At 45.2% G+C, this 26,600-nt stretch overlaps 1 protein-coding gene across 2 annotated transcripts in view; it reads right to left on the reverse strand.

Annotated features, from left to right (window-relative positions):
• The window catches only part of LOC146859223 (uncharacterized), a 121,927-nt gene that overhangs the window by 44,095 nt on the left and 51,232 nt on the right, over positions 1 to 26,600 (reverse strand). The window contains exons 4-5 of one of the 2 annotated variants that reach the window (XM_085649912.1): positions 9,600 to 9,638; positions 6,425 to 6,463 (exon numbers count right to left, since the gene is read on the reverse strand). In XM_085649912.1, the coding sequence (XP_085506038.1) occupies positions 6,425 to 6,463; positions 9,600 to 9,638 (78 nt within the window). The remainder of the gene's footprint in view (positions 1 to 6,424; positions 6,464 to 9,599; positions 9,639 to 26,600) is intronic. The other variant, XM_085649913.1, reaches the window with a different exon arrangement.

The following is a 26,600-nucleotide window of genomic DNA, read 5'->3' on the forward strand; positions in this document are numbered from 1 at the left end:
TTAAAAAAAAAAGTCCAGAAAGAGAAGAGAGTTACACACGCTGGTGCCTCTTTCCACGGAAGTCACGTGCAACCTCTGGTAGAACATGCTTCGTAATGTAGAAATGTTCGATTGGTTCTGATGCTCCGTCCATCACCACCTCCTTTTGTACTGCTTTGTTCGCCATAAGTTGGCAGGGTATGCTCAGACGTGAGTCCCTTGCTCACTTTGCCACTGGATTCAAGCAAACCTGGCTGAAGACGGCTGAAATGCCAGAAACCGGTCCTAGGAAGCTTGTTTCCGGTCCAGGGAAGGCATGGCTTGGCAGTTCGGGCTGGACTGTTCCCATGAGGCACAGGGTCAGACTGATTTGCATATGGCCATGTCTGAACTGGGGTGGCAGAGTGGGCTAAAGAACGGTGATGGATCAAACCCAGATCTGTTGACTGGGTGTGAGTGTTTGATCGGTTCTGATGCTCCGTCCATCACTACCCCCTTTTGTACTGCTTTGTTCACCATAAGTTAGCAGGGTATGCTCAGACGTGAGTCCCTTGCTCACTTTGCCACTGGATTCAAGCAAGCCTGGCTGAAGATGGCTGAAATGCCAGAAACCGGTCCTAGGAAGCTTGTTTCCGGTCCAGGGAAGGCATGGCTTGGCAGTTCGGGCTGGACTGTTCCCATGAGGCACAGGGTCAGACTGATTTGCATATGGCCATGTCTGAACTGGGGTGGCAGAGTGGGCTAAAGAACGGTGATGGATCAAACCCAGATCTGTTGACTGGGTGTGAGTGTTTGATTGGTTCTGATGCGGTGATGGATCAAACCCAGATCTGTTGACTGGGTGTGAGTGTTTGATTGGTTCTGATGCTCCATCCATCACCACCCCCTTTTGTACTGCTTTGTTTGCCATAAGTTGGCAGGGTATGCTCAGACGTGAGTCCCTTGCTCACTTTGCACTGGATTCAAGCAAGCCTGGCTGAAGACGGCTGAAATGCCAGAAACCGATCCTAGGAAGCTTGTTTCCGGTCCAGGGAAGGCATGGCTTGGCAGTTCAGGCTGGACTGTTCCCATGAGGCACAGGGTCAGACTGATTTGCATATGGCCATGTCTGAACTGGGGTGGCAGAGTGGGCTAAAGAACGGTGATGGATCAAACCCAGATCTGTTGACTGGGTGTGAGTGTTTGATTGGTTCTGATGCTCCGTCCATCACCACCCTCTTTTGTACTGCTTTGTTCGCCATAAGTTGGCAGGGTATGCTCAGACGTGAGTCCCCTGCTCACTTTGCCACTGGATTCAAGCAAGCCTGGCTGAAGACGGCTGAAATGCCAGAAACCGGTCCTAGGAAGCTGGTTTCCGGTCCAGGGAAGGCATGGCTTGGCAGTTCGGGCTGGACTGTTCCCATGAGGCACAGGGTCAGACTGATTTGCATATGGCCATGTCTGAACTGGGGTGGCAGAGTGGGCTAAAGAACGGTGATGGATCAAACCCAGATCTGTTGACTGGGTGTGAGTGTTTGATTGGTTCTGATGCTCCGTCCATCACCACCCCCTTTTGTACTGCTTCGTAATGTAGAAAGGCTGTAAATGTTATTTTTTTTCCTTTCATATCAATGGGGTAGGATTGGTGGCTCTTTGCGACAGCAGTAAACAGAGGGGAAGTACATGGTATGCAGTGCCATGAGAATTATGCTGCAGGTACTCAATTATGCAGCAGGAAAAGGCAAATTATGCGGTCCAATGCCGCACATTTTGTGATACTTATACTTTAATTTTTGTAATTTTTGCACCTTTTAAGACTGTTCTGGCAAATGTTTCACCTCAGTCTCAGTTTAACAACCAAACAGCAAAGAGTAACTGAAAGGTGGCCTGTCAATTTTAGCGTAGGGCATTCGACTGTGCAGCAATGCATGTTGCTGTATTTTAGTAACTTTTATCTGTTTCAGCTAGAAACCATTTTTTCTGCAAGCTGCAATTTATGTAGCACCACAGCCCCAATTCTCCCCCTCTCTGCCCCAACCCTCCCCCCCCCACTCCACCCACTCACACCCTGATGTCCAGTTTAGCTGGACCCACCCCTTCAGAACCGACATCACTCGACAACTAGAAATCAGTGACAAGAAATCGGGTCAGTTTTGGGGGGGAAGTGGGTACCACTTTGCCTTGACAAAGTTGGGCTAAACCGGGAAACTTCTCCCAAAGTCACAGACGAAGGTGTAAATTCATAGGTGAAGGGTACATTTTCTTTCGCTCACAAACTTCAATGACAATTTTTGTGTTTTCTGTAAAATCCGCAAATCAACATAAATCGCAGGTGAAACTGATGACACGCACTTTTAATCTTTAATGTGTAACATAACCCCCCCTTTTCCAAACAACCTTCATGTACCAAAAGCGCCTTTCATTTACTAAATGCCATCACTCTAAACTGGAGACCTTACACACACAAGTGGTCGTCGCAATGAATTTTGGGTGGGGTGCACTTGTCTGCGGGGGGTGGCATAGACTGGGCGAACAGACAGTCACCTGCGCGGGCCACAGAAGACAGGGCAAACGAGGCTAGCCAGAGAAATAATTACATTATGGCAGGTAGTCTTCTTCGCACGTTACCTCTCAACTGTCTCCACTCTGGCCTCTGGGATGCCTCCTCGCTTCAACAGTCAGCAATGCGCATGACAATTGGTCACCAGCCCCACCCTAAGGGGGAAGAGTAAGACCGCGCAGATGCGGCGGTGGAGACATCTGCGCAGTGTGCACCATTACCATTTTTTAAATTTGACCATTTAATTTTTAAAGAAAAGTCTAGAGCGAGCGTAAGTTACATAACCTACCTATATTAATTAATTACCTATCCCAGACGGTCACAGATGTGTAGTGCTTGCTGGCACCGCTTAGGGGGCCTCTGGAACGCTGGGGCCCCCCCGCAACGCGGGAGCTGCGGGGGCCTGTGGTACACCCCTGGGGCCTGTTACGCCCCTGCTTATAATTCCGCACCACACAATTGAACTATAAATAATTTAACCCTACAACATTCCATACCACATAATTACAATCCTAAAAGTACACATATTTCCACTTCACTCCATACCACATAATTCCACTTCACAAAATAACATTCCACACAACTTAATACCACTCCCAACCACATAATTACACTCCACACAACTCAACTACACATAATTCCACTTCAACCTATATAATTACACTTCACACAACATATTTATACTCAACTCTAAAACACATTTCCATTCCACGCCACATCATTCACAACAAACTACATAATTCAGACTAACACCACAAATGCACAACACACCACACACATCCAATCTACACCACAAAATTCCACATCATGCTACAATATTTAACAGCACACCACATAAGGAAACTCCACTACATGCCACTCCACAACACACAATACCATTCCAGATAATCCCACTCCAAGACACACAATCCCACTCCACTCAATACCACATAATTACACTGCACACCATGCCACATTATTTCACTACACAGATCCAATCCACGCAGCACAATTCCATAACTAACAATTCCAATCCAAACCATATATGTCCACTTGACACCACACTCATTCCCTTCACTCCAAACAGAAAACGCATCAATAGCTCTAACTCTCACCTACTAATGTGTCCCAGCAGATCCTGTTTCTGGAGCTGCAAACTTTCTGGCTGAAGTCAGCTCTGTGCTGCCTCAGAGGAGCAGTGCCCTGTGGTGAATGTTGTCTCTGGGGCCCACACCCCCATCCTTTCCCCTGTCAGCTCTCCTCTGTGCTGTCTCTGGGGCCCCCACACCCATCCTTGTCCTCTCCCTTCTCAGAGGCAATGCCCTGTGGGGAATGCTGTGCGGCCTCCTGCTCTCTCTGGGACCCCCACCCCCATCCTTGCTCCAGCGGGCTCTGACTGAAGAGAAACTATGTAACTTGTTGCTGTGTTTCTCTTCAGTCCTGGGTCCCGCGAGGAGCTCCGTGCAGACTGCTTTTGCTGCTTTAGAGGGAGAGAGGCTTGATTTAGAGCAAGCCTCTCTCTCTCACAGCTCTCTACCGAAGAGCTGAGGGGGCCCCCTTCACTTACTAAAGAGTGGGGGCCCCCCCCGCACGGCGGGGGCTGCGGGGGTGTTTGTTACGCCCCTGCAGTGACTCTCCAAGTTTTAGATTTTAGATGAATCTAGAAATCAGTTGAGTTCCATTCTGTGTTCATTTGTAAACAACTGGGAGCACGCAGCCAATGCAGCAACGCAGGCAATAGCCTAAACTATGAATACATGTGGAACGGATGAGTTACAACTTCATTTATTTCCACTTAATCAACAATAATTTTGAATAAATATCAATTAAATGAGCAATAAAACCAAAAAACGGATAAATGCAGGTTGAAATATTGAAGGGCAAAAAACAAACTTTCTCAAACCCTTGGAGACTCTGAACTTAAGGACTCAGCCTACATCTTTACTCACCTTGAAGAAACATATACATACTTACCTTTTCTGCTTATCTACTGAATTCTATTGCATTTGATTCTTAGTTTTTCATAAAGCAGCTTGATCCATTTTAATGCAGGAGAGTTACATGAAAATGTTATATAAATAAATAAAGCACAGTTTAATGCCTGTTTTCTAACCTCCATGTGTGACAGTCACATAAGCAAGGAGTAGGATGAAGCACTTCATTGTGGCCTCTGCAGTGTTCCAACAGAAGGAATTCTCTGTGTGTCTCTCTAGCACCCTTCAACTGTCTTAAAGTGAAAACCCGGAGTACTATGGCCAATGGAGCAGAACAAGCAAAGGATGTTTTCGAAATTCAAACCAGGGGTAGGGCTAGTCCTTAAGTCTTTGTTTTGTATCCAATGTTTGAAGAACATGAAATAAAGATTTCAAGAATACATAATTCACATCACCACGCCAGGTACTACTGCCAAATAAGGCCTAGATGTGCGTCACTAATTCTTCATTCAGATATTTGTTTTGCCTCTTGCTGGATAGTGAGATTCACAGACACTTTAATTAAAGGTTTATTTGCCAGAAGTAGAGTACTCTGCACTGCACACAGTGACGGCTAGTGTCATTTGAAAGAGCTGGTCTTACAGTTCTGGAGGAGTACCCGGTGATGAGCAAGTGTGGCGAATAACGTGACTCCTGGGGTTCTCCCCTGAGAAATGTTTGAAAATTGAGTGGTAAAATAGTGGTTTCCCAGAAAATTTGAGAAAGCAAGATGGTTAATAAAGCAATTGTGAAAGTGTAGTTATGACATCAAGAGGTTTAATTTGATAATGACGTAGGTAGTTGCTTATTCAGTATAACCAAAGAACTTTATAGAAGACTGAGATAACAATACTGAATACCTCACAGATTTCTTTCATTATTGGTAACTTGGGGTGTTACCAAATATAATGCTACTCCATACCCTGGCCTCCAAGGAGGTAAGAGTAAGCTGGCTTTGCTGGGAACCAAACGTATGACCTGCAAACCATTGCAGATGTCTGCAACAAGCATTAACTTACTGAGCCTTCTTGCCTCAAACTCGCAAAAACTCAGAGAAAGGTACAGAGAAGAAATCAAGTGTTGCTCAGTGAGCTGACAACGACTTTCAACATACAAACAACAGCTACTTCAATGGAGGAGCAAAACAAGTGATAACGCTAGGTGATTGAGAACCCCTGATTTACTTATGTTCGACAGTCTTGGGCCCCTCCTGACCTCAAATCCTGTGTATAAAGTATAAATGCAATATTCATTCATATTATTCTCCTACTCCTCATATAATGATGGAGGATGCAAATGCTTTAATATTTCTTCCCCTTTGGGCTCCCAGGCAGTGCTTTAGCAGGACTCATTCACGTTTTTCTACAAATGTCTCATTCCTGCCCTTTTATTTAGACACAGAGGAGCGCAGCAGGAAGGTTTGCTGCGCTGCCATCCTTCAAAATATGGTAAATGAGGCCCATCATTTTTGCTATTGAAATCTTCTAACCATAGTGTTTCTGACTGAAGAAATGGTTTATACATCTGTCAATATGTCTCTGAACATGTAGCCTGTACTTCTAAAGAGGTCTGTGCTTAGGCCTGCTGGATTTTCCCTAGGTAACAATTAGAGAGCACAGAACTCACAAGTCAGTCTTTTTTATTAACTTCAGAAAAATTATAATAATTCACATGTGCACAAAGATCTTCACTGGTTGGCAATGAGGCAGGGAAGGGATCTTAAGCGAGTTTGCTCGATTGCATAAAGCCTTTGACAGCCCGGCTCAGTCCTCTACCAGCCAACATCTGGCCTTACATTCCCAGGCGCCATACTGGTGTTTACTGAGGGTAGACATTCTCGATTCAATGATTCAGGGCAGGTCAAGTCTTAGTTGTGGCCACTCTTTTTATGAATTACTCAAACTCACCAAGATGTCATGTACCCATCCAAGTGCTTCTTGTAAGGAATCCTTACCTGGAGCAGCTTTCACCACGTCCTGCGGTGTTAATCCAGCTAAAATGAAAATAACATTGAGTCAGAAAAACAAATGGAGGGCTCATCAGCCGGGCAATGCAATGGGTTGTCCCACCCTAGGCAACAATATTTTGTCAGACTCAACCCCTTGCTGCTTGGAGGGGAAATCCGCTGCCTCCTCCCCCTGGTGCCGTGGTCTCACAGTGTAGGACTGAGTATCTTATGGTATTTTTGTCACACTATTTCGCACATCCTGAACAACTGGTTAGGGTACAGTCATTAATGTTTGTCTTGGGGTGCTGGCATGCAGTGGCTCTAGTTTATGCCCTAGGGCTCTCTGTGTCAACTGTGTGCCTTGTTTCTATCTTGTGCAGTCTTCTAGCCAATACTACATAACAAAGGCAAGAATAACAATAACAGGAATTTCATGAGTCATGCATTTTACAAATGTTCTTTATGCTATGAGTTGCATGCTTGCTCGGCACATATTGCACTGCGGATCTTGATTGGTTGGCGGCTCGCACATGATATTGTTATTAGCCAGATCTACACGTGATTTTTCCAGTTGTAACTACAACACGCTCTTGAAAAAGTAAAGAATGAATGTTAACGAACTTCAAAAGATCTTACAACTTTAAAAAACACGCTCCATTTTTGTGAAACTCTTAATATTATTGGCATTGGATTTCTTTTTTAAATGCAATAAATACAACCTATAAAGGCTTTTTGAAAGTTAGAATATCACTGGAGTATTGTAAAAGTTGGTATTGGTTGCCAAAAGGTTATAAAAAATAACTCTTATAACTTTATAATGTAATAACTTTTAGGTTATAGATCTGTTTTTATTTTTTATATGAAAGAGAGTGTTACAAAACAAACACCACCTACCTCCACTGGCCTGTGGTGAAACAATAAGTAATGTAATATACATGCATCACGAAGGGAGAGAAGAAGAAAGGAGGGACTGGAGAGGGGTAGGTGGTGAAATAGTGTGCGGCTGGCTTGACAAAGCTATGTTGGGCCTGAGCTAGTGGTTCAGTGTGTCAAGGTGGTCTCAGTTACCTTAGTATAAGGGTCACTTTCAACGGGGTATCTGGGTGGCATGGGTACAAAGCACCTATGATGCACTAGACTTGGGGCCTGCTTGAAATAACAGGAGCAAGTCACCAGGATGTAGTGCATTTTATAGGTGGTCATTAGGACAAGCATCAGCGTGGACTATGGAAATTAAACTGCTTTGGATTCTCATTCATGTATTTATGGGCCAGATGTACTATTTACCTCTGACAAAGAACTAGTTTCAATTTGAAAAAAAAGTAATTTTGAGACCTTTAAAGAATTTCTATGAACTGACCTGTGATGAATACTAATGAGGTAGGCTGAAAGGCATACACTGAATGAAGGCGACCATGTAAATTATGGTAAGCTAGGGGCAGCAGATCACCAGGCTGTGATTGCTATTCAATTAACCTTTCTTTTTCTTTTAAAATCCATCCCGCTTTCCTTAATGCTGCATTTCCCAAAACAAAGTGTACCTTTTCAGTTTACTGGACAAATGTCTATTCCCTAACAATTTTATGAATCCACAAAAGTAAAGGGCTTCTGGTGGGACTTCTTCCCTTTTGCAATTGGGTTACCACTCCAACTCAAGAGACATTACCTTTTTAATGTATGAGAATGGATTTTGCTTCCAAACATTTATACATCTCATACTGAATTGGCATTTTGAAGAGGTGCCTAGAACACACCTCTTCCAACATCAAAGAGGTATGGATTTGCAGTCCCAATTTAAAAGTCAATAAAAGAGTCCTTATTCCCAAAAAGCAATTAAACATTTAAAAACCTAGGGCCTCATTTACAAGTCCATCGCGCGGCCCGTGCACCACTTTTTTGGGATGCACCAGTGGCACAGCGTGCCTGACCTTATTTACAAGGCTACGTAAAGATACCGGCCTAACTTTTCATGGCCCTGTAATGTGGGCCCCTTACACACATTATTCAGCATGAAAGGGGTGCGCCATGGATGTTGCTGTGTGTGTTCCACTCAACATCAATGGAACCTAACCTGACCCTCATCCAAATTTACAAAGTGTCGTAAAACAGGTGATGAGTCCTACGCCTCTCCAGTGGCGGTGTAGGGGTGGCAGAATGAGATGAAATACTTTAATTTCTCCTGTTTTTTTTGCTATTTCCATTGCATGCAGCATTCTAAAGCACATGTAGTAGGAGCAAAACGAATGTAAATGCCAACATTTGTAAAGCGCACAGCTACCTCTGGAGAGGTTTCCCTGCGCTGGGGCCATCTGGAAGATTTAGCAAGCTATTGTCCAGAGTCACATGGTGCTGGGCTAGCCTGGCGCCAGGGATTGAACCATGAACCCTGTGGTCTGGAGTCAGGCTCCCTGGCCGCTGCGCCACACCTCTTCCACATTAATGATTATTTTTGTGCAGGAATGTGTCCCTTCTTGCACAACAACAATCATCCCTGCAATGCAGGCACCCGTGCACCATGGCGTAAAGGTGTCTGTGTTGGCGCATGGCTGCTGTTTGTGCGCCAGCGCAGGGGATAAGGACAGGAATGCATTGTATCTTGTAGATACAGCGCATTTCTGCCCTTTTATTTAGACACAGGGCAGCGCAGCAAGAAGGCTTGCTGCACTGCCCTCCGTCAATGTATGGTAAATAAGGCCCATCATTTTTGTTGTCGAAAACTTCTAATCATTGTTTCCGACAGAAAAAATGGTTGATACATCTGTCAATATGTCTCTAAAAATCTAGACTGTACTACTAAAGAGGTCTGCACATAGGCCTGCTGGATTTTCCATAACTAACATTTAAAGAGCACAGAAGTCAGTCTTATTTATTATCTTCAGAAAAATGATAATAATTCACATGTGCACAAAGATCTTCACTGGTTGGCAATGAGGCAGGGAAGGGATTTTAATTGAATTTGCTCGATTGCATAAAGCCTTTGACAGCGCGGCTCAGTCCTCTACCAGCCAACTTCTGGCCTTACATTCCCGGGTGCCATACTTGTGTTTACTGAGGGTAGACATTCTTGATTCAATGATTCAGGGCAGGTCAAGTCTTACTTGTGGCCACTCTTTTCATGAATTAGTCAAACTCACCAAGATGTCATGTACCCATCCTAGTGCTTCTTGTGAGGAATCCTTACCTGGAGCAGCTTTCACCACGTCCCTCTTTGTTATTCCGGCTAAAATGAAAATAACATTGAGTCAGAAAGACAAATAGAGGGCTCATCAGCTGGGCAATGCAATGGGGAGTACCACCCTAGGCAACAATACTTTGTCAGACCCAACTATTTGCTGCTTGGAGGGGAAATCCTCTACCCCACACCCCTGGTGCCCGTGGTAGGTGTCTCGCATTGTAGGACTGAGTATCTTATGGTATTTTTGTCGCACATCTTCGACAATTGGTGAGGGCAGTCATTAATGTTTGTTTTAGGGGTGCACTGCTGGCAAGCAGTGGCTTTAGTTTATGCCCTAGGGTTCTCTGTTTCAACATTGTACATTGTTTCACACTTGTGCAGTCTTCTAGCCAATACTATAACAGAGCCAAGTATGACAGTAACAGGAATTTCTTGAGTCCTGTGCTTTGCAAATACACGTTATATTATATTATGCAGGGCCCGACTGGTCGTAGCAGGCATCAGGTTTTTCCCTGGGAGACTGGAAGGGTGAGGGACGATTTTGCAGCGGGTCAGTTTTTAGGTCTCGGCTAGGCAGCGCATGCGCTGTCTCGTCGAAAGATGCTGTATACGCTATACCATGTTTGTAACCGCCCCTTTTTTTCCTGGACTTTCCATTCATTAGTTCGTGCGTCACTTAAACCGTCTTGACTTGTGGTTGGTGAAATGTGTTATAGGTCCCTCCTTTTGGAGACTTGTTCACGCCTAGAGCTATTGGCCCCTTTACTCGTATCAGGGGCGGCTCTAGGCTCATGGTGGCCCTGTGCAGGGAGCGTAGGTAGGGGGCCCCGGCAGGGATTTGGCGGCCTCCGGCTCAGCCGGAGGCCGCCAAATCCCTGCCAGGGTCGCCACGAATATGCATTGTATCCGACTCCTCGTGGTGGCCCCTGGGGTTTGGCGGCCCTGTGCAGGTGCACAGCTTGCATATGCCTAAGGCCGCACCTGCTCGTATTACTTCGTTGTTTGAAAAGATACGGTGGTGTCCTTGGACTTTTTTCTGGCTTTGACGTGGTTGGTTTCCGAAGGCAATGCATTTTGTGTTTTTTTTGTAGGTACGTTGTTTGCTTTCCACTTTCCTTAAGTATTAGTTCAGCTGTGATCTCTGTTTACTTTAATGTAAGTTCTGTGAAGGTATTTATGTTTGGCTTTGATCTTTGTTTACTTTAATGCAAACCGAGTGCGCATTTTTGTGATGTATTTTGTTTGCTTCAATATCGGACATATTCATGTGCGGCTGCGATCTCTGTCTAATTTAATGCGAATCAAGCAAAGGTGTTTTAGTTTTGCTGCTGCGATCTCTGTGTACTTTTTTTGTGTAATTCAATGCACACCGAGCGCGCATTTTTGTAATGGGATTTAGTTTGGGTTTTTTCATCGAAGGGATTTACGTTTACTTTAAAGCAACTCCAGCTAAGGGATTAACGTTTGGCTGCGATCTTTGTTTTCTTTAATGCAAACTGAGTCGCATTTTTGTGATGAATTTTGTTTGCTTCATTATCGCTTGGTTGCGATTTCGTGTTAATTTAATGCAAATTGAGCAAAGGTATTTCACTTTGGATGCGATTTCTGTGTACTTTGAGGCAAATAGAGCATGCATTTTTTTAATGATTCCGTTTATTTTATTCACGACGGTATTTACGTTTGGTTGTTAATATTTTGGGTGAACTTTTTTTGATTTTGCATTTTGCTGTGGATTCTGTTTGCTTCTTTATCTAAGGGATTTACGTTGATCTGTGATCTTTGTGTGCATTAATGCAAATCGAGTGCATACATTTACGTTTAGCTAGGATCACAGTGTAATATACTGCAAATTTAGCGCGCCTTACAAACGCTTTGTGAGCTATAGACAAAATTAGCTATTAAGTCATGTTCACGCAATGTGTATGATGGTTTTTTGGGGCCTCTGCGTAGTCTGTTGTCTACATTTACTTTTCACTCTTCGTTTGGCTGCTATTTTTGTCTACTTAAAGGCAACGCGGGCGTGCATTACAAACACTTAGGGAATTTTTAAGTTATGTGCACACAATGTGTATAACAAACACTTTGGTAATCATTAAGTCGTGTGCACACAATGTGTATACCTAATAGTTTGGGAAATATTAAATCATGTGCGCGCAGTATTTTGGGATTTTTTTTTATAGTACATTTGTGCGTAGAAAAGTATAACGTCCACAAATAGTCTGCTTTTTTACGGGGGGGGGGAGGGTGGGATATAAAAAAGTTGGGGCAGATTTATGAGGCCCTTGCGCCTCATTTACGCCGCCGTTGCGTCACTTTTGTGACGCAGCGGCGGCGCAAATCCTGCGCCATGTTGCGGGGTATTTACAACGTGACACATCAGAGAGATGTGTCACGTTGTAAAGCCCTGTGCCAGCAGTAGGCGTACCTGTGCAGGGGGGGGCGTTCCATCGCAGGAACGCCTCCTAAAAGTGGCTGAGTGAAATCTACAAGATTTCACTCAGTCACTTTTGAGCCCATGCTGCGTCAAAACCCTGCGCCTGCTTGAAGCAGGCGTAAGGATTGACGCAGCATTGTGAAGATAGGTCCCCCCAAAGCATTGCTGGAGCTGCGTCGCGCTTGCGACGCAACTCCAGCAATGCGCCACTTTTACGGCACAGATGCGTCACGCATCTGTGCCGTTTTTGCCCCATGGTGCGCCGCATTGTAAATGAGGCGCATCCATGGTGGCGAAGCTGTGGCGTACAATAACTGGCGCATCCCTGCTGATATGCAGGGATGCGCCAGTTATCATAAATCTGCCCCTTTATGTTAACAAAGGAGGATTTACTGTTTTGTTTATTTTTATGGTGCTAATGCGACTTTTTTAAAACTTTTTAAGTGAGCTTCGGCATCAGATGTTGTACAAATTAAGGCATTGTTGTGAAAGGCAAGGCTTTCTGTTGCAATGTCTGCATACGTTCATTCAGCTTTTAGTTAACTAATTGTTGCAGAGCAGCTAAACAAGTATAGTACGTGGGGGTGTTTTATGCTTACAAATAGGGCAGTTAGTGTGGGACTCACTGTACGAAGTAATGTTTGGTTTTGATGCAAAGAGATTTAAAATTACATTTTCCAAAGGGTGATTTAAATGATTGCTTCCTTTCGCGCTCGTAATGTGTGTTTTTTTTACAGTTATTGTGAGCCTTGGTATTTAATGTTTTACATATTAAGGTCTCTGTGTGCTAGGCCTTGCTCCATGGTGTAATTACGTAGTATTTAAATGTAGCTTTTAGTTGCATAGTTGTTGCAGAGCAGATAACCAGTGATAGTATATGGGTTTGTTGGGGAAAATATATGTTAAGAAATAGTTGCCTTTTTGTTAGGGGGTATAGAAAGAAATGATGTTATAACAAAGAAGGATTGGATGTGTTAAATGCTTACAAATAGGCCGCTTTGTTTTTGGTGTGTATAGTAGGAAGTAATGTGTGGTTTTACTGCAAATACATTTAAATAAGTTAGTGCAAAGGAGGATTTAAAACTTGCGTTGCCATTTTTTTTTTCTAACATCTAAGAGTGAAAACAACAGATGTTGCCTTGCTCAAGCGATAAACATCTTGCGGGTTTTAGGAATTCTGTTTGGGTTTCTTTATAAGTCTTTTTTATTACTGGGTTATATGGCTAGTAATTGACAGCCCACAGTGAATTAGTAAATCATGTGGAGGCAATATTGATAAGGATCTTGTGCGGTCTCTCTTTAGTTTGTTGGCTTCAGTCACTTCACACTATGGTGCCAATTACGATCCGGCAAAAACCGGGTACGAACCGTCGGACGGAGGCTTTTTTCCGTCCGACTCGTACCCGGTTGTAAAACTTTACAAACATGCAAGTACGATTCGCACGGAAACACCATTTCCGTACGAGTCGTACAAAACACCGACCGACGAAAAGATACATACAAATGTGATCCGGGGAAAGCGCCGATGTGACGTCGGGACGCTCTCAGGCCGCGTTTCACGAACCAGGAAGTACGATTCGAACCAACAGCGCTCCGGACGGCAATATTTTTACGGCACCCGAAAAGTGCCGTAAAAGCGAAGTACGCCGCGATGCGAGTGGAATTGGGGGCCCGGTACGCGCCGTACCCCCCCCCAGCCCCCGTGAGTACGTGCTGAACCCCCCCCCCAGCCCCCGTGAGTACGCGCCGACCCCCCCAGCCCCGTAAGTACGCGCCGACCCCCCCCAGCCCCCGTGAGTACGGTGCGAGCCCCCCCGTGTATGTACGGTGCGTACCCCCCGTGTATGTACGGTGCATACCCCCGTGTATGTACGGTGCGAACCCCCCCGTGTATGTACGGTGCGTACCCCCCGTGTATGTACGGTGCGAACCCCCCCGTGTATGTACGGTGCGTACCCCCCGTGTATGTACGGTGCGTACCCCCGTGTATGTACGGTGCGAACCCCCAGCGTGTATGCACCGTTCATATGGGGGTACGCACCGTACATACACGGGGGGTACGCACCGTACATACATGGGGGGTACGCACCGTACATACACGGGGGGTATACACCATACTCACGGGGGCTGGAGGGGGTACGGCGCGTATGCGGGCACATGTCTCCATGGTTGCTATGGGAGTTCGGTGCGGACGGTGTTTTTTCCATACGGTTGTGACATCGGACGCACGGGATGGATCGTAATTGCGCGGTCGGACTTCACTTTTCACGTTTGTACGGTAAATCGCCCGGGGAGGTGTCGGACACATTTTCCGACCCGAGGACGTGTGGGGAATCATCCCCAATGCGACTCGTATGGGCTTTTTACCATGCGAATCCTGATTGCCAGTTTGTACGGCACTTGTACGATTCGTACGGTAAAAAGACCGGATACGAGTCGGACGGGCAATTTTTTTACCGGATCGTGATCGGCACCTGTTTGTCTTGCTGCCATCTGCGTCTTCTTGGGTGTATGGCCTCTCTTTAGTCTGCTGTCTGCCTTAACTTCACACTTTTATTTTGGGTTTACTCGGATGCACATCAAGCGTGTATTACAAACAGTTTTATATTATATATAGCTTTTGCAAGCACAAGTGTCGTTGTTTACCGATATCTTAATGTAGATTAGAGCTGCATATTTATTAAATACATAAAAACAGTGATAGCAAGGGGCATTTGTTTTTTATGTTTTCATGTGAATCACATGATTTTATGTATTATAAAAAAAACGGCTGTGTATAAAAACATGCGCTCTATGTTACATTAGCGGACTATATTAATGCAACCTTCAGTTGCATAATTTTTGCTGAGACAGTTGAATAGGGATAGTGTGGCAAAGTTACATTTTTCATATCGTCCGCTTTTATTGTATCAGCATGCCACGTGTTAGCTTGTATTTATGTTAATGTATTGTAAAGTTTTTTTTACAAAGGGGTATATAAATAATTTTGACTTGTTTTTGCAGGTGTCCCGTTTTTTTTTTGGGGGGGGGGAGTTGATTAGAAACCCCGGCATTTAATGTTTACAAATAAAGGGCTAGTGGCAAAAGGCTTTGCATCATTTTGCAATAACCGATTATATAAGTTTATGTTTCAGATGCATGATTGTAGCAATTCAGCAACACAGGGATTGAAAGTGGCGATGTCAGATGTTTTTACATATTTTTTGCATCAGAGGATTTACCGCTCTGCTATCTTTTGTGCTCGTAATATCATTTGTAAAGGTTTTCATCTGCGCTCCAGCATTTAATGTTTTACAAATTAAGGCCTGTACCGTGTTCATTGCTATGCTCCATGATGAAATTGTGTCATATTTAAATGTTGCTTTTGGTTACATATTTGTTGCAGAACAGGTAAACAGGGATAGTATGTGGTTACGTGAGGAAGTGTACTGTTCAGAAATAGTCAACTTTTATTTTAGTGCAAAGGAAATTTTGAAGCTTAAATTGTTTTTGTTCAGCAACAAACTAAGAGGGAAAACAGCAGTTGTTTGCCTTGCCCAAGCTAAAAATAACTTGCTTCCTTTAAGGATACTGTTTTATTTCGGTTGCAAGCCTTCCCTATGGGTTGTATGGCTAACATCTAACAGCCCACTGTGAATTAGTAAGTCATGTGGCCGCTATGTTGATAACAATCTTGTCTGCCTTCTTTTTGTTGTGTTCTATACATTCACTTCAACCTGTTTGTCTTTCTGCCCTCTCTGTCTACTTAGGTGCAAAGTGAGCACTCATTAGAAACACTTTGTCTGGCCTCTCTTTAGTCTGCTGTCTGGCTTCACTTTACACTGTTGAGTTTGCTGCCATGTCCGTTTACTTAGGTGCATATCGATCATGTATTACAGAAAGTTTAGTAGTACATGTAGCTTTTGCCAACACAAGTGACGTCTTCTACTGATATCGTTATGTTGATTTTAGGTGGCTCATTATTGAAAGCCTCAAAACAGTGCTAGTATGTGCTTTATTCTTATATGTTTTTATGTGAGCCCCGGCATTGAATGGATTACAAATAAAGGGCAGGGTGTAAAAAGCAGTGCTCCATGGTACAATAGGGGCCTATCTCAATGTAGCTTTCAGTTGCATAATTGTTGCAGAGCAGCTACATAGGGATACAAAGTGGCGAAATAAAATATTTTATATAGTCCCGTTTGATTGTTTTGGGTATGGCCCAATGTAATTTAGATTTTTTACTAGGGAGGATTGAAAGTCGGGCAAGCTTTTACAGCCATAACCTTTTGGGGTGAGGGGGGTCAATTAAGCTCCAGCCTTAATGTTTACAAATTAAGGGCTAATGATGGAAGGCTTTGCTATATATATTTAGGTTTCGTCTGCATGATTGTTACAGAGCAGCTACATAGGGATAGTATGTGGCTAAGTAAAATTATTCTACGTTGTTTTTTTATTTTTGGGGTATGGAAACATGTTACAATGTCTAACATACTGTATTATTACTATAATATTTTAATAAAACAAAAAAATCACAAAATACATAAATATGGCGAGACCGATTGGCATGGCCAATGCTTGTTGTTACTGGGGCCGGTTTTAGCAGCAGTGCTGCTATATCAGCCACCAGAAACAAAAGCAGCTGGTGGGCAGGACCGTCAAAATTGGCAAGGCTGCTCTGGGTTCGCAGTCCGGCCCTGAAGTTATGAGTCACGTGCTTGCTCGGCAAATATTGATGCTGCCACTGCGCATCTTGATTGGGTGGGAGTTCGCACATGAACCCATACGGCTTTTTTGAAAGATAAAACAACACTAGAGTTTAGTAATCGTTGGCATTGATTGCCGTAAGGTTATACAAAATAACTCTTAGAACTTTATAATGTAATAACTTTTATAGCAGTCTATGTTTATCCAAGAGCCATCCTCCTACCTTTTTTTGAGCTTGTAAATGATGTGTATTTTGCTGGTGCAGTTGTGCCTTGAAATAGTGGCCATCAGGTGGTAACAACCATTGCTATCTTTATTTTCCCAGTGCAATTGCCTGAAGGGATGGCATTTTCATGGGTCAGCTACAGTCAACTGATTAATGAAATGTTAGTGCCCCTTTGGTAGTGGGGAGAGTGAGGGTACCCCACAGCCGCAGGCACACAGTCACTATGTTCTTTACTTGTAAAAAGTAACTGTCACTTCAAGTGTGCCTGTGCCAGGTTGGAACATGGCATGTTTTAATAAAACAGTTTGACAGATTCCCAAATCGCAATTTTTTGGTAAAAAGGAGCCCTACATGACAGCGGGGACATTCCCACTTGAGCTAAGGGATGGAACCACACCGTTCTCCATGAACCACATACTTCCCATTCCCCACTGTTGACAGTCCTTGGGCGATGGATGATGTGAGGAGGGTATTGTGTTTTAGTGTGGCTTTTTGGGCTGTGACTAGCCCTGAGTGACAGGGAGAAGGCATCCCTGCTGCCTGAACTGTAGTTGTCTTTGTACGCAGTGCTTAATTTGAGCTGGTATTCAGCACCGGCACTTAATTCTCAACACCTACACTTATAACAGTTCACCACATGGTGACACTGTTTGTTTATTTTGAAGTGAGGACATCAACAGTGTTGAATAATTCAATATAAATAAAAAATTGATAATTCCAGCGGTCCATACTATTTTTATAGCTTTGTGTGGCCTGAAATAATTTTAATTGTCTCACCTGTAGGAGTGTAATAGTTAGTTGTTGTGTTGGTACCCTCATTGGCGGTGCTGGCTCAAAAAATAGGTGGTACTAGCAGCATTGGCCTTCTGAGAAGGGTCCTGGCATTTACTTTCTTATAAGTCTTTTGTCGTACAGGTTATACTTTCCCAAGTAAAACAGCGAGGGGCATATTCTCAAGGCGATATCGCTGCGTTAACTGCACTTTTTTAAAGCAGCAATATTTTTATCGCCTTAATCTCAAGCTGTCGCTAACAGCCGTTAGCAACAGTGTTTAGGCAAAAGCGTCTGTTTTTTAGATCGAGACTTCTGTTACTGATAATTATATGCAGGAGAGGCGTTCCCGTGCAAAAACGCACGCAAACAACACTACTCCATATTCACAAGGGGATCCTTGAACTTCTGAAGACCAAGAAAACTGTCTCAGACTGCAGTTAGAGTCAGTAGCTTAAGACCAGAAAATAGCTGGTCTTAAAAATGGGGATAACACTTGGGGCCACATCTCAGCAGGTTTTTGGTGCAGGACAGCGCTGCAAGCAATGTTGCAGCGCTGCCCTGCGACAAAACTACAGTGCAGGAATGCGCATCATCAATGAGATAGTGCGCATTCCTGGGCCCCAGTAATGAAAAGTGTTGCAGTGCTGCGACAAGACAGCGTTGCAACACTTCTCACTATGCCCTTGTTGCGACAGCATGGATGCACTGTATTCACTGGACAGCGCTCCATGACGCAAGTAATGACAGATACATCAGGAATCTTGACATATCTGTCTGTGCTAAAGTCACGCATTGCTGCAGTCATGTCACAACCATGATGCAACTCCAACAATGTATGGAGCCAGCCTATCCCTGTGGCACTGTGTCACCCTTGCATCTGCCATCAGGCAGGCGGATGGTACTGACGCAGTGCCGTCCATCAGGGTTGCCCGAATGTCGGCGCTGTTGGAGATCCATCGGTGCTGGCTGTGCGCTGCGGTGTCATCGCTTGAAAGCAATGGTGGAGTGTTGGTGCTGAGGGAAGGTGAAGACGTGATGTTACCAATGATTGTCGGTCTAGGGGAGTCCACAGTTGTGGCTGTAGTTGAAGTTCCTGCTGGTGGAGGTGACTTGCTCAACCGTGTGTTCTGCTATGTGGCTTGTTGAGGTGACCTGCTGCTTACGGCTGATGTAGGTGACCTTCCCCAGGAGGGGGTTGTGTCCTGGTCACAGGGGTTGTCCAGGTGGAACATGAGTTCACCGAGTAGAATGTCATTTTTGGGTGGGAGAATATGGGGTGCAATGAGGTCTACAATGGTATTGGAGAATGGGGGGCCAAGGCCTGAGGAGCCTGCACATGAGGGTGCTGCAGAGTATGTGCTTGGGCTTGGTCAGGATCTGGGAGTTGGGGTGGTCCATGGTCACCCTTGGGTCATTAGAGTGCATGGTCAGTCGGAATGTGCTGCTGTAGGTGATGGCAATACCTCCTCCTTGATGGTCGGGGAGCTCCTTGATGGTGTTACTGCAGCTGTAAGTGAGCAGAAGTTGGTCCTGACAGGCGAGGGGACATTCAGGGTTGATGACGAGGAGGGTGCTGGTGCCGTAGTGGTGGAGTATCCAAGAAGAAGGCTCCTTGGTGCTGAGCATGGTCCAGAGGCAGGCGGATGCAAACGGCGGAGCCTGTGGGTTGACTTTGGCACAGGAGATGACCAGTACAACGCAGGCAGTACATCGTTAACAACGCTACTCTGACAACGCAGGTGCCTGTACATCGCATTTGATTACAACACATTGTGAGGTCAGTAACGGGGTAATTTAAAGTTTTTCGGGTGGTCATGGGTTTAGGGGGAAAAATACAAAAATTGGGGTGTGTTTTGGGGTAAAATCTGAAAATTGGGGGGTGTTTTGGGGTAAAATATGAAAATTGGGGTGTGCATTTGGTCAAATATGAATTTTTGGTGTGTTATTGGGGCTCAAAAAGGAATTCCAGGGTTCACGGTTTGGTTTGGGGTGCAAAGGTAGGTTTTGGGTCGCACTCACTAATGTGGGTAGAGTGATATTGATGTCTCTGCTATGCAACACCTACTCTACTGTCGCAATGTATGCATGGGAATGGAATGCGATGTTAGGGCATGCGTCGCAACCACGTATGTGCCTTTGGCACACAGGCGGTATGCCCACTGTGCATGAGCGCACAGCAGCCGCCATTGAGAAGTGCTAGGGGGAATTGACAGCTGTGAGGTGGCAAACGCTGGAAAGAACACTGGATGGGGCATGGACGAGGGGATGTGTGTGTGAGCGGGTGTTGTAAAAAAGCAATTAGGGAAGATTTGCTTCGAAGCCGGAACACGTTTCTTCGTTGCTCCTGCTCTCCTGCATCTGCTTCTAGGAACAGGAAGAGGCAGCCAGGCTCCCTCCCCTGAGCCAATCACAGTGCTGCTATGTAGCGGTGGGATTGTTTATTTGCAACGGGACAAGGCATGCAGCCAGGGGCTGGAGGGGTGGTCATGTTCTCCATGCAGGCTGTAATGAAGGCTTCATTATTAACAGGGAAGTGTGCATGACTGCTTTGGGCAGCCTGAGTGGGCTTACCAAACAGTCATTGAGCACTTGAGTGGGCATGCCAATCCGCCCATGCCTTGCCTCATGCTTGGAGCAGTCCTACCCACCCTCCCACCCGCAAGGGAAACATAGCATGGTTACATCAGTAAGTTATCATCATGTGATGTTTTTTCCTCTGCTGCACTGCTTCAAAGCAGTGGGGCGGCGCTCTTCCACAACAGCGGATGAGCCGACACTGGGGGTGCGTCATCTACGTGTGCTAGGCCTGGAGGACCCGACCCCCAGGCATCCTGCACTATGTGTCCCACCTTTTCCTTACCTGGACATTGACACCATGACGCAATCCGCTGCACTCTCTCAAATCTGTGACTCAGCAAGCAGGAACCTCAGCCAGGAGGGATTTCACAAGCCTGGTTACAGCAGTCTTGGCCAAATCTGCTGGTGAACCTCCTGATGCAGTTAATGCAACAGGGCCCCCTTAGGTGTGAAGTTGCAGTGCTCCCATCACACAAGTTCAGCACAGATCAGGGGCCTCACCCTCCACAGCGTCCGGCCAGCCCAACATCATCCGGCATGTGATGCAGAGAGGTGGCATCCACGGTTGGTATTCCTCTCTGTGCACCCCGGTTTAGTGGTGGATCATAGTATGCAATGCAGACCTCCCTATATTGGTGCGCAGGACTGCCTCTAATATTGACAGCTCCAAGTTGCACAAGGTGGTCTTCTCACACAGGTCAGCAACGTGTCTCCATGCGACCTTCCAGACTTCACCACCAGGTACAGACGATTGTCCTGCCTCAATGTCTATGGCTCATCGACTCCACAGCTCCTCTGCATCCCACTCCAGGCTCCAGACGCAGGTCCAGCGAGGCATCCAGGCTCCAGGCGCAGGTCCAGCAAGGCATCCAGGCGCAGGTCCAGCGAAGCATCCATGCTCCAAGCGCAGGTCCAGCGAGGCATCCAGGCTCTAGGCGCATGTCCAATGAGGCATACATGGCTCCAGACACAGGTCCAGAGAGGCATCCATGCTCCAGAGGCAAGTCCAGCAAGGCATCTAGGCTCCAGGCTCAGGTCCAGCAAGGCATCCAGGCTCCAGACGCAGGTCCAGCAAAGCATCATGGCTCTCATCCTGGTCATCCTGGATGTTAGCTGGCTTCCAGAGGGTTATTGATGTGTGCTGCAGTTGGCCCAGGCTGCTCCATTCTGCATTTTTGTGGTTTTTATACCTTTTTAGGTCTCGCCTGACCCAGCGCATGCGATGGTCTGGCGAGACTTTTAGTAAGGGCTTCAAAAAATGCTACTATGGCCGGCCTAGAGCTTGAGTGCATGGGCGTGGGTGCGTGCTTACAAGCAGAGGCGCCATATGGCTTTCCTCGTCATGCTCATTAAGCGCATCGCTCGCCGCGCTTGATCGCGATCACTTTCGCTTTGCCTCTTCGCTTTGCATGCGCTTCAACTCCCTCCCCCTCCCTCACCACAGAGCGCGCTTCAACTCCCTCCCCCTCCCTCACCACAGAGCGCGTCTTTCAACTTGTTTTCCTTGTTTCCTTTTCCTACTGTCTTTTTCTCTCGCATTGGTCTTCTCACTTAAACTACTGTGCTTCAATGCTCTACAATGATGTTAAAATGACCACATGATGTCCGTTGCGTTCCCTTCCTCTTCTTCTATCTCTTTTAAACCACAAACTCACCTCCCCATTCCCCTCCCTCTAATGCCTTATCTTTCCTTCTTTCCTCTCCCATCACCTGCATGGACTGGACCGCTACACATATGGTTAATGTCCAACCATCCAGCCATCGCTCAGTCACCACGTAAAGCCATAATACGCCCTGCACTCCCTCGCTCGTCCCTCTAGAATGGACTACACAGCCCGAAACAAGCTGTCTCCAACCAGCTAGTATTTAGTTCTTTCACACCTAAACCCCGCACACTTGCAGCTGGCCAGCATATGATACACCTAGGGTTTAGACTGAGACACTTGTAGAATCCACAGCCAATCAAAACCTCTGACTACCGGGCGCACTAGGATTGGCTCGGGTCCCTCCAATGCTCGAATCCTAGGACACCTTACATATTAGCAGCATTCCCTGACAATTCACTGAATATGTACAAACGTGGGATTGGTCGTTACGCTGCCCAGATGAGCTAAAATTATTGCCAAATGATATGAGTTAAAAGAGTAACAGTGGACAACGACTATGAGGGTGAACTCACAGACTGTCCGTAAGTATACAGGTAGTCTCCGTAATCACGGTTAGGGAGGCTATTCTAGTACACAATTCATCAGAGTTGCCAAGCAACTCAAGGCAATAAGAACATAACACAGAGCACAAAAATCCAATAGGTTAGGGTTATTTTTATTAGAAAGTACATCATCAGTGTGTGGCGAGTTGTTGGGTGAATGGATGCGAGAAAGCAGCAACGGGGGAGCGACTACATTTGTGTCTTAGTGTAAAGTTCGGCGATTAGTTGAATGACTGTAAGGATGGATGAACGGGTGAGTGAATGGCTGGGCATCTGGATGGATGTGTAGATCAACGAGTAAACACTTCATTTACGAGGGTGTGTACGGCTCCATTAAGGGTGGACTCACAGACTGTCCGTAAGTATACAGGTAGTCTCTGTAATCACCGTTAGTGGGGCTATTCTAGTACAGAATTAATCTGAGTTGGCAAGCAACTCATGGCAATAAGAACATAACACGGAGCACAAAAGTCCAATAGGTAAGGGTTACTTTTATTTGAAAGTACATCGTCAGTGAGCGGCGAGTTGTTGGGTGAATGGATGCGAGAAAGCAGCAACGGGGGAGCGAGTACATTTGTGTCTTAGTGTAGAGTATGAAGATTAGTTGAATGACTGTAAGGATGGATGAACGGGTGAGTTAATGGATGGGCGTCTGGATGGATGCGTAGATCAATGAGTAAACACTTCATTTACGAGGTTGTGTACGGCTCAATTAAGGGTGGACTCACCGACTGTCCGTAAGTATACAGGTAGTGTCTGTAATCACGGTTAGTGGGGCTATTCTAGTACCAAATTCATCTGAGTTGGCAAGCAACTCATGGCAATAAGAACATAACACGGAGCACAAAAGTCCAATAGGTAAGGGTTATTTTTATTTGAAAGTACATCATCAGTGAGTGGCGAGTTGTTGGGTGAATGGATGCGAGAAAGCAGCAACGGGGGAGCGAGTACATTTGTGTCTTAGTGTAGAGTATGACGATTAGTTGAATGACTGTAAGGATGGATGAACGGGTGAGTCAATGGATGGGCGTCTGGATGGATGCGTAGATCAACGAGTAAACACTTCATTAACAAAGGTGTTTACAGCTCAATTAACTGGGTGTGCATGGTCAAAGGAATTGAGTAATGCCTGTGTAGACAGCTGAATTTGTGAGTGCTAGTATGGCGAGTCAGTGTATGCTAAAACATTCGCATGAAAAACAAGTATTTACAAATGTAGTAGGTTTCGCAAGTACGTATCTCTCCTAGATTTTAGTGATAGGTGTGGTTTATACTAACACACATGTTGTACATAGTGTAGTACAGAACAAAGGCCCTGGCACCAACATAGGCTACCCACTGATGTGCAACTTTACTAATATGTTTAATACTTGGCAGCACTGCGCAAGAATTTCCACATGTAAACCCACAAAAAATTGTTGACTTTAAATCGTTTATCCTTCAGCATGTAGTCTTATGTTTCAGTTCTTGAATCCCAGTTTACTTCATCCGCCACGTGTTTTGTGGATAATAACTTTATCAAAGCTTTGACATTTGACACGTGCTGTCATTCATTAGCTTGTTTTGCGCTGTTATTACTGAATCCTAATCGTAATCCCACTCACCACGTAGCAGAGTCACTGCTACATACCGTGAATTCTAAAATGTCCAAAAAGTCTTGCAGGCTCCCAAAATCACTGTGACGAGACACAAAAAATGCAACCCAGACATCTTTGCTATCTCTTGCTTCGTTGATCTGTTGATTTACTTGTGGATTACTATGATGTGGTGCCTCCCGGCGATTATTTTTTATTCATTTTATATAAAATCACTTTTATTGGACTCGTCTTTTCTGAACCAATTTTTATGTTAATGTTTACACTCATACCTTGGCACCATCATGCCACAGCTGCAGACAATAAACCAGGAGTGCCCATCATTAAGGTTGCGTCTACATTATTACTGTGTAGGCACGATAATAGTTTTGTTTTCACGTCTACAGTTGGTATGGTGTAATGTGTCATACAAGTTACCATAACATAATTTCAATTATCCTTAAGACGTGTAACATTTTAAAGATGGAATAACTTATTGCATATTCAAATGGAGGTCATGTATTGTGTGAAAAGAAATAGGAATGCATGCTCAGTATAGAAGAAATTTATATTCTGTTATTTCCCAAAGGAGAGGAGATCCGATTTGAATCCTGAGTTTGGATGGTGGGGAAGTTCATAGCGTGGATGCAAGCTGGAAGGAGCATTACTTCAGTGCTAAAAATGTTTTACATTAACGGATTTTCAGCTGAAGAATGTCTTTGCTTTGTAGTCTTTTTAGACCTCCAAACACTATTGTTTCCAGTTACTTTAGGGTGGCCAGATGCATGTGTCTTGAAGCAAGTAATTTTTTTTAAATTTGACTAGGTTGGAAGTTGATTTCGTTTCTGGAGGACAAGTAAAACAGAATTTTCTGTTAGAAGAAATGCAACGTGCTTCGGTTTTTAGTAACCAATCTGTCAAGGGCTGAGCAGGGTGCCAAGAGGGAATCTTTTAGAAGGAAACATGTAAAGCCTCACCAGCACTTCAGTGTAGTGCCGAAATGGTGAGGAGCAGCAATGACCATCTGATTTATTTATGTCAGGTTCTAGTGTTGCAAAAGTTTTATGGTTTATTTGGTAGGTCTCCAGGATTATTAGGTCTAGCATCAGCGTGCATGCGCTATCTGCATGACCTGCAGTTATTAATAGAATGACTTTCTTCCCGCCTGCTACTTACCATATGCTGATTCCAGTGTCCGTCTTCTTTACCGCCTCCTGACTGGTTCCTGCAGCCGATATGTCACTTCCCTTGAACGCTGCAGAGCACCGCCCAAGCACAGTTACCGTACGGTTTCAGGGCATCTCTATTGGTTGAACGAACTCTTTTCCTACTGCTGGCGTTTGCATTGCTACAAGTACAACTCCTGTCTTTGGTGCCCCTGCACCTTGCTACCTTTTCTCTCCATGCAGTGCCCTCTCCCACCATTACCTCATGTTGCTGCTTTAAAAATAAAATGCTTCTATCGACATAGATGCAACTACATGCTGTGCGGTGCCCTACTCCGTTCGATGCCCTCCCCCAGCATTACCTCATGTCGCTGTTTTAAAAAAAATGCTTTTCTTGACATATATGCAGCAACGAGCTGCACTCCATGCAGTGCCCTACTCTGTGCAGTGCCCTCCCCCACTATTACCTCCTGTTGTTGTTTAAAAAAAATGCTACTGTTGACATAGCCGCAGTTACGCTCTGCACTCACTGCTCAATTATATAGCTGCAGTTAGCCAATTTCTTAAAAATGATGTGCCATGCCGTGACTAGGCACATCGTTTATGTGACTATTCTATGTAGAAGAGGAACACTATAATATTGTCTGACTCCTCATATTGTGTGGGCAATCTCTACATGTAGGGTGTGGCTTAACGGCTAGGGTGGCCGACTCTGAAGCTGGGGAAGCGGCTTTGCATCTGGTTGGGGGCTCCATCATCCTTGGATTCTGGGCGAGTTACTTCATCCCTAATCAGTTAATTACCTAATTCCTGTTACTAAGACGTGTGAGATCAGTTTTGAATTACTTATATAACTATATTTGCAGAAGGTATGTGCGTTACTATTTGGAAACACTTCCAGAGTGATAAAAGTAAAAAGGCTGTAATGGATTACTTCTGAATGACTATGGTACGTTTCCGGTGCCAATGTGAAAAAATTCTGACCCTTCCTGCAGGTCACTGTGTAACAATGGGTAGGCTCAAAGCCAACTGTAAGTTCTTAGTAAGCAGACAACACGCCTTTTGATAGGCTCATCCTAAAAAGAAAATAGCTCTTCATCTCATTTTTAAAAATTGGCTTGACTGGGGGGCGTGGTCACGGCGCCGACAAAGATGGCCGCCTGACTCGGGACCTCCGGCGCACCGGAGCTTTCACATTATCCTGGTCCCGACTTCACTCGCATGCCGAGCACCCTGGAGGATGGATTCCGGTGGCAGAAGGCAGCGCGCTTCTGGTGAGCGCTATTTTTTTCCGTTTTTAGAGTCAGAGGGACCCTTTTTTGGCTGCGCTCGCTCTCCCCTCAGAGCGGCCGCCATTTTGT

This window comes from Triturus cristatus, chromosome 3_2 (genome assembly GCF_964204655.1).
Source record: "Triturus cristatus chromosome 3_2, aTriCri1.1, whole genome shotgun sequence".
In the NCBI taxonomy this organism is placed as follows: domain Eukaryota; kingdom Metazoa; phylum Chordata; class Amphibia; order Caudata; family Salamandridae; genus Triturus; species Triturus cristatus.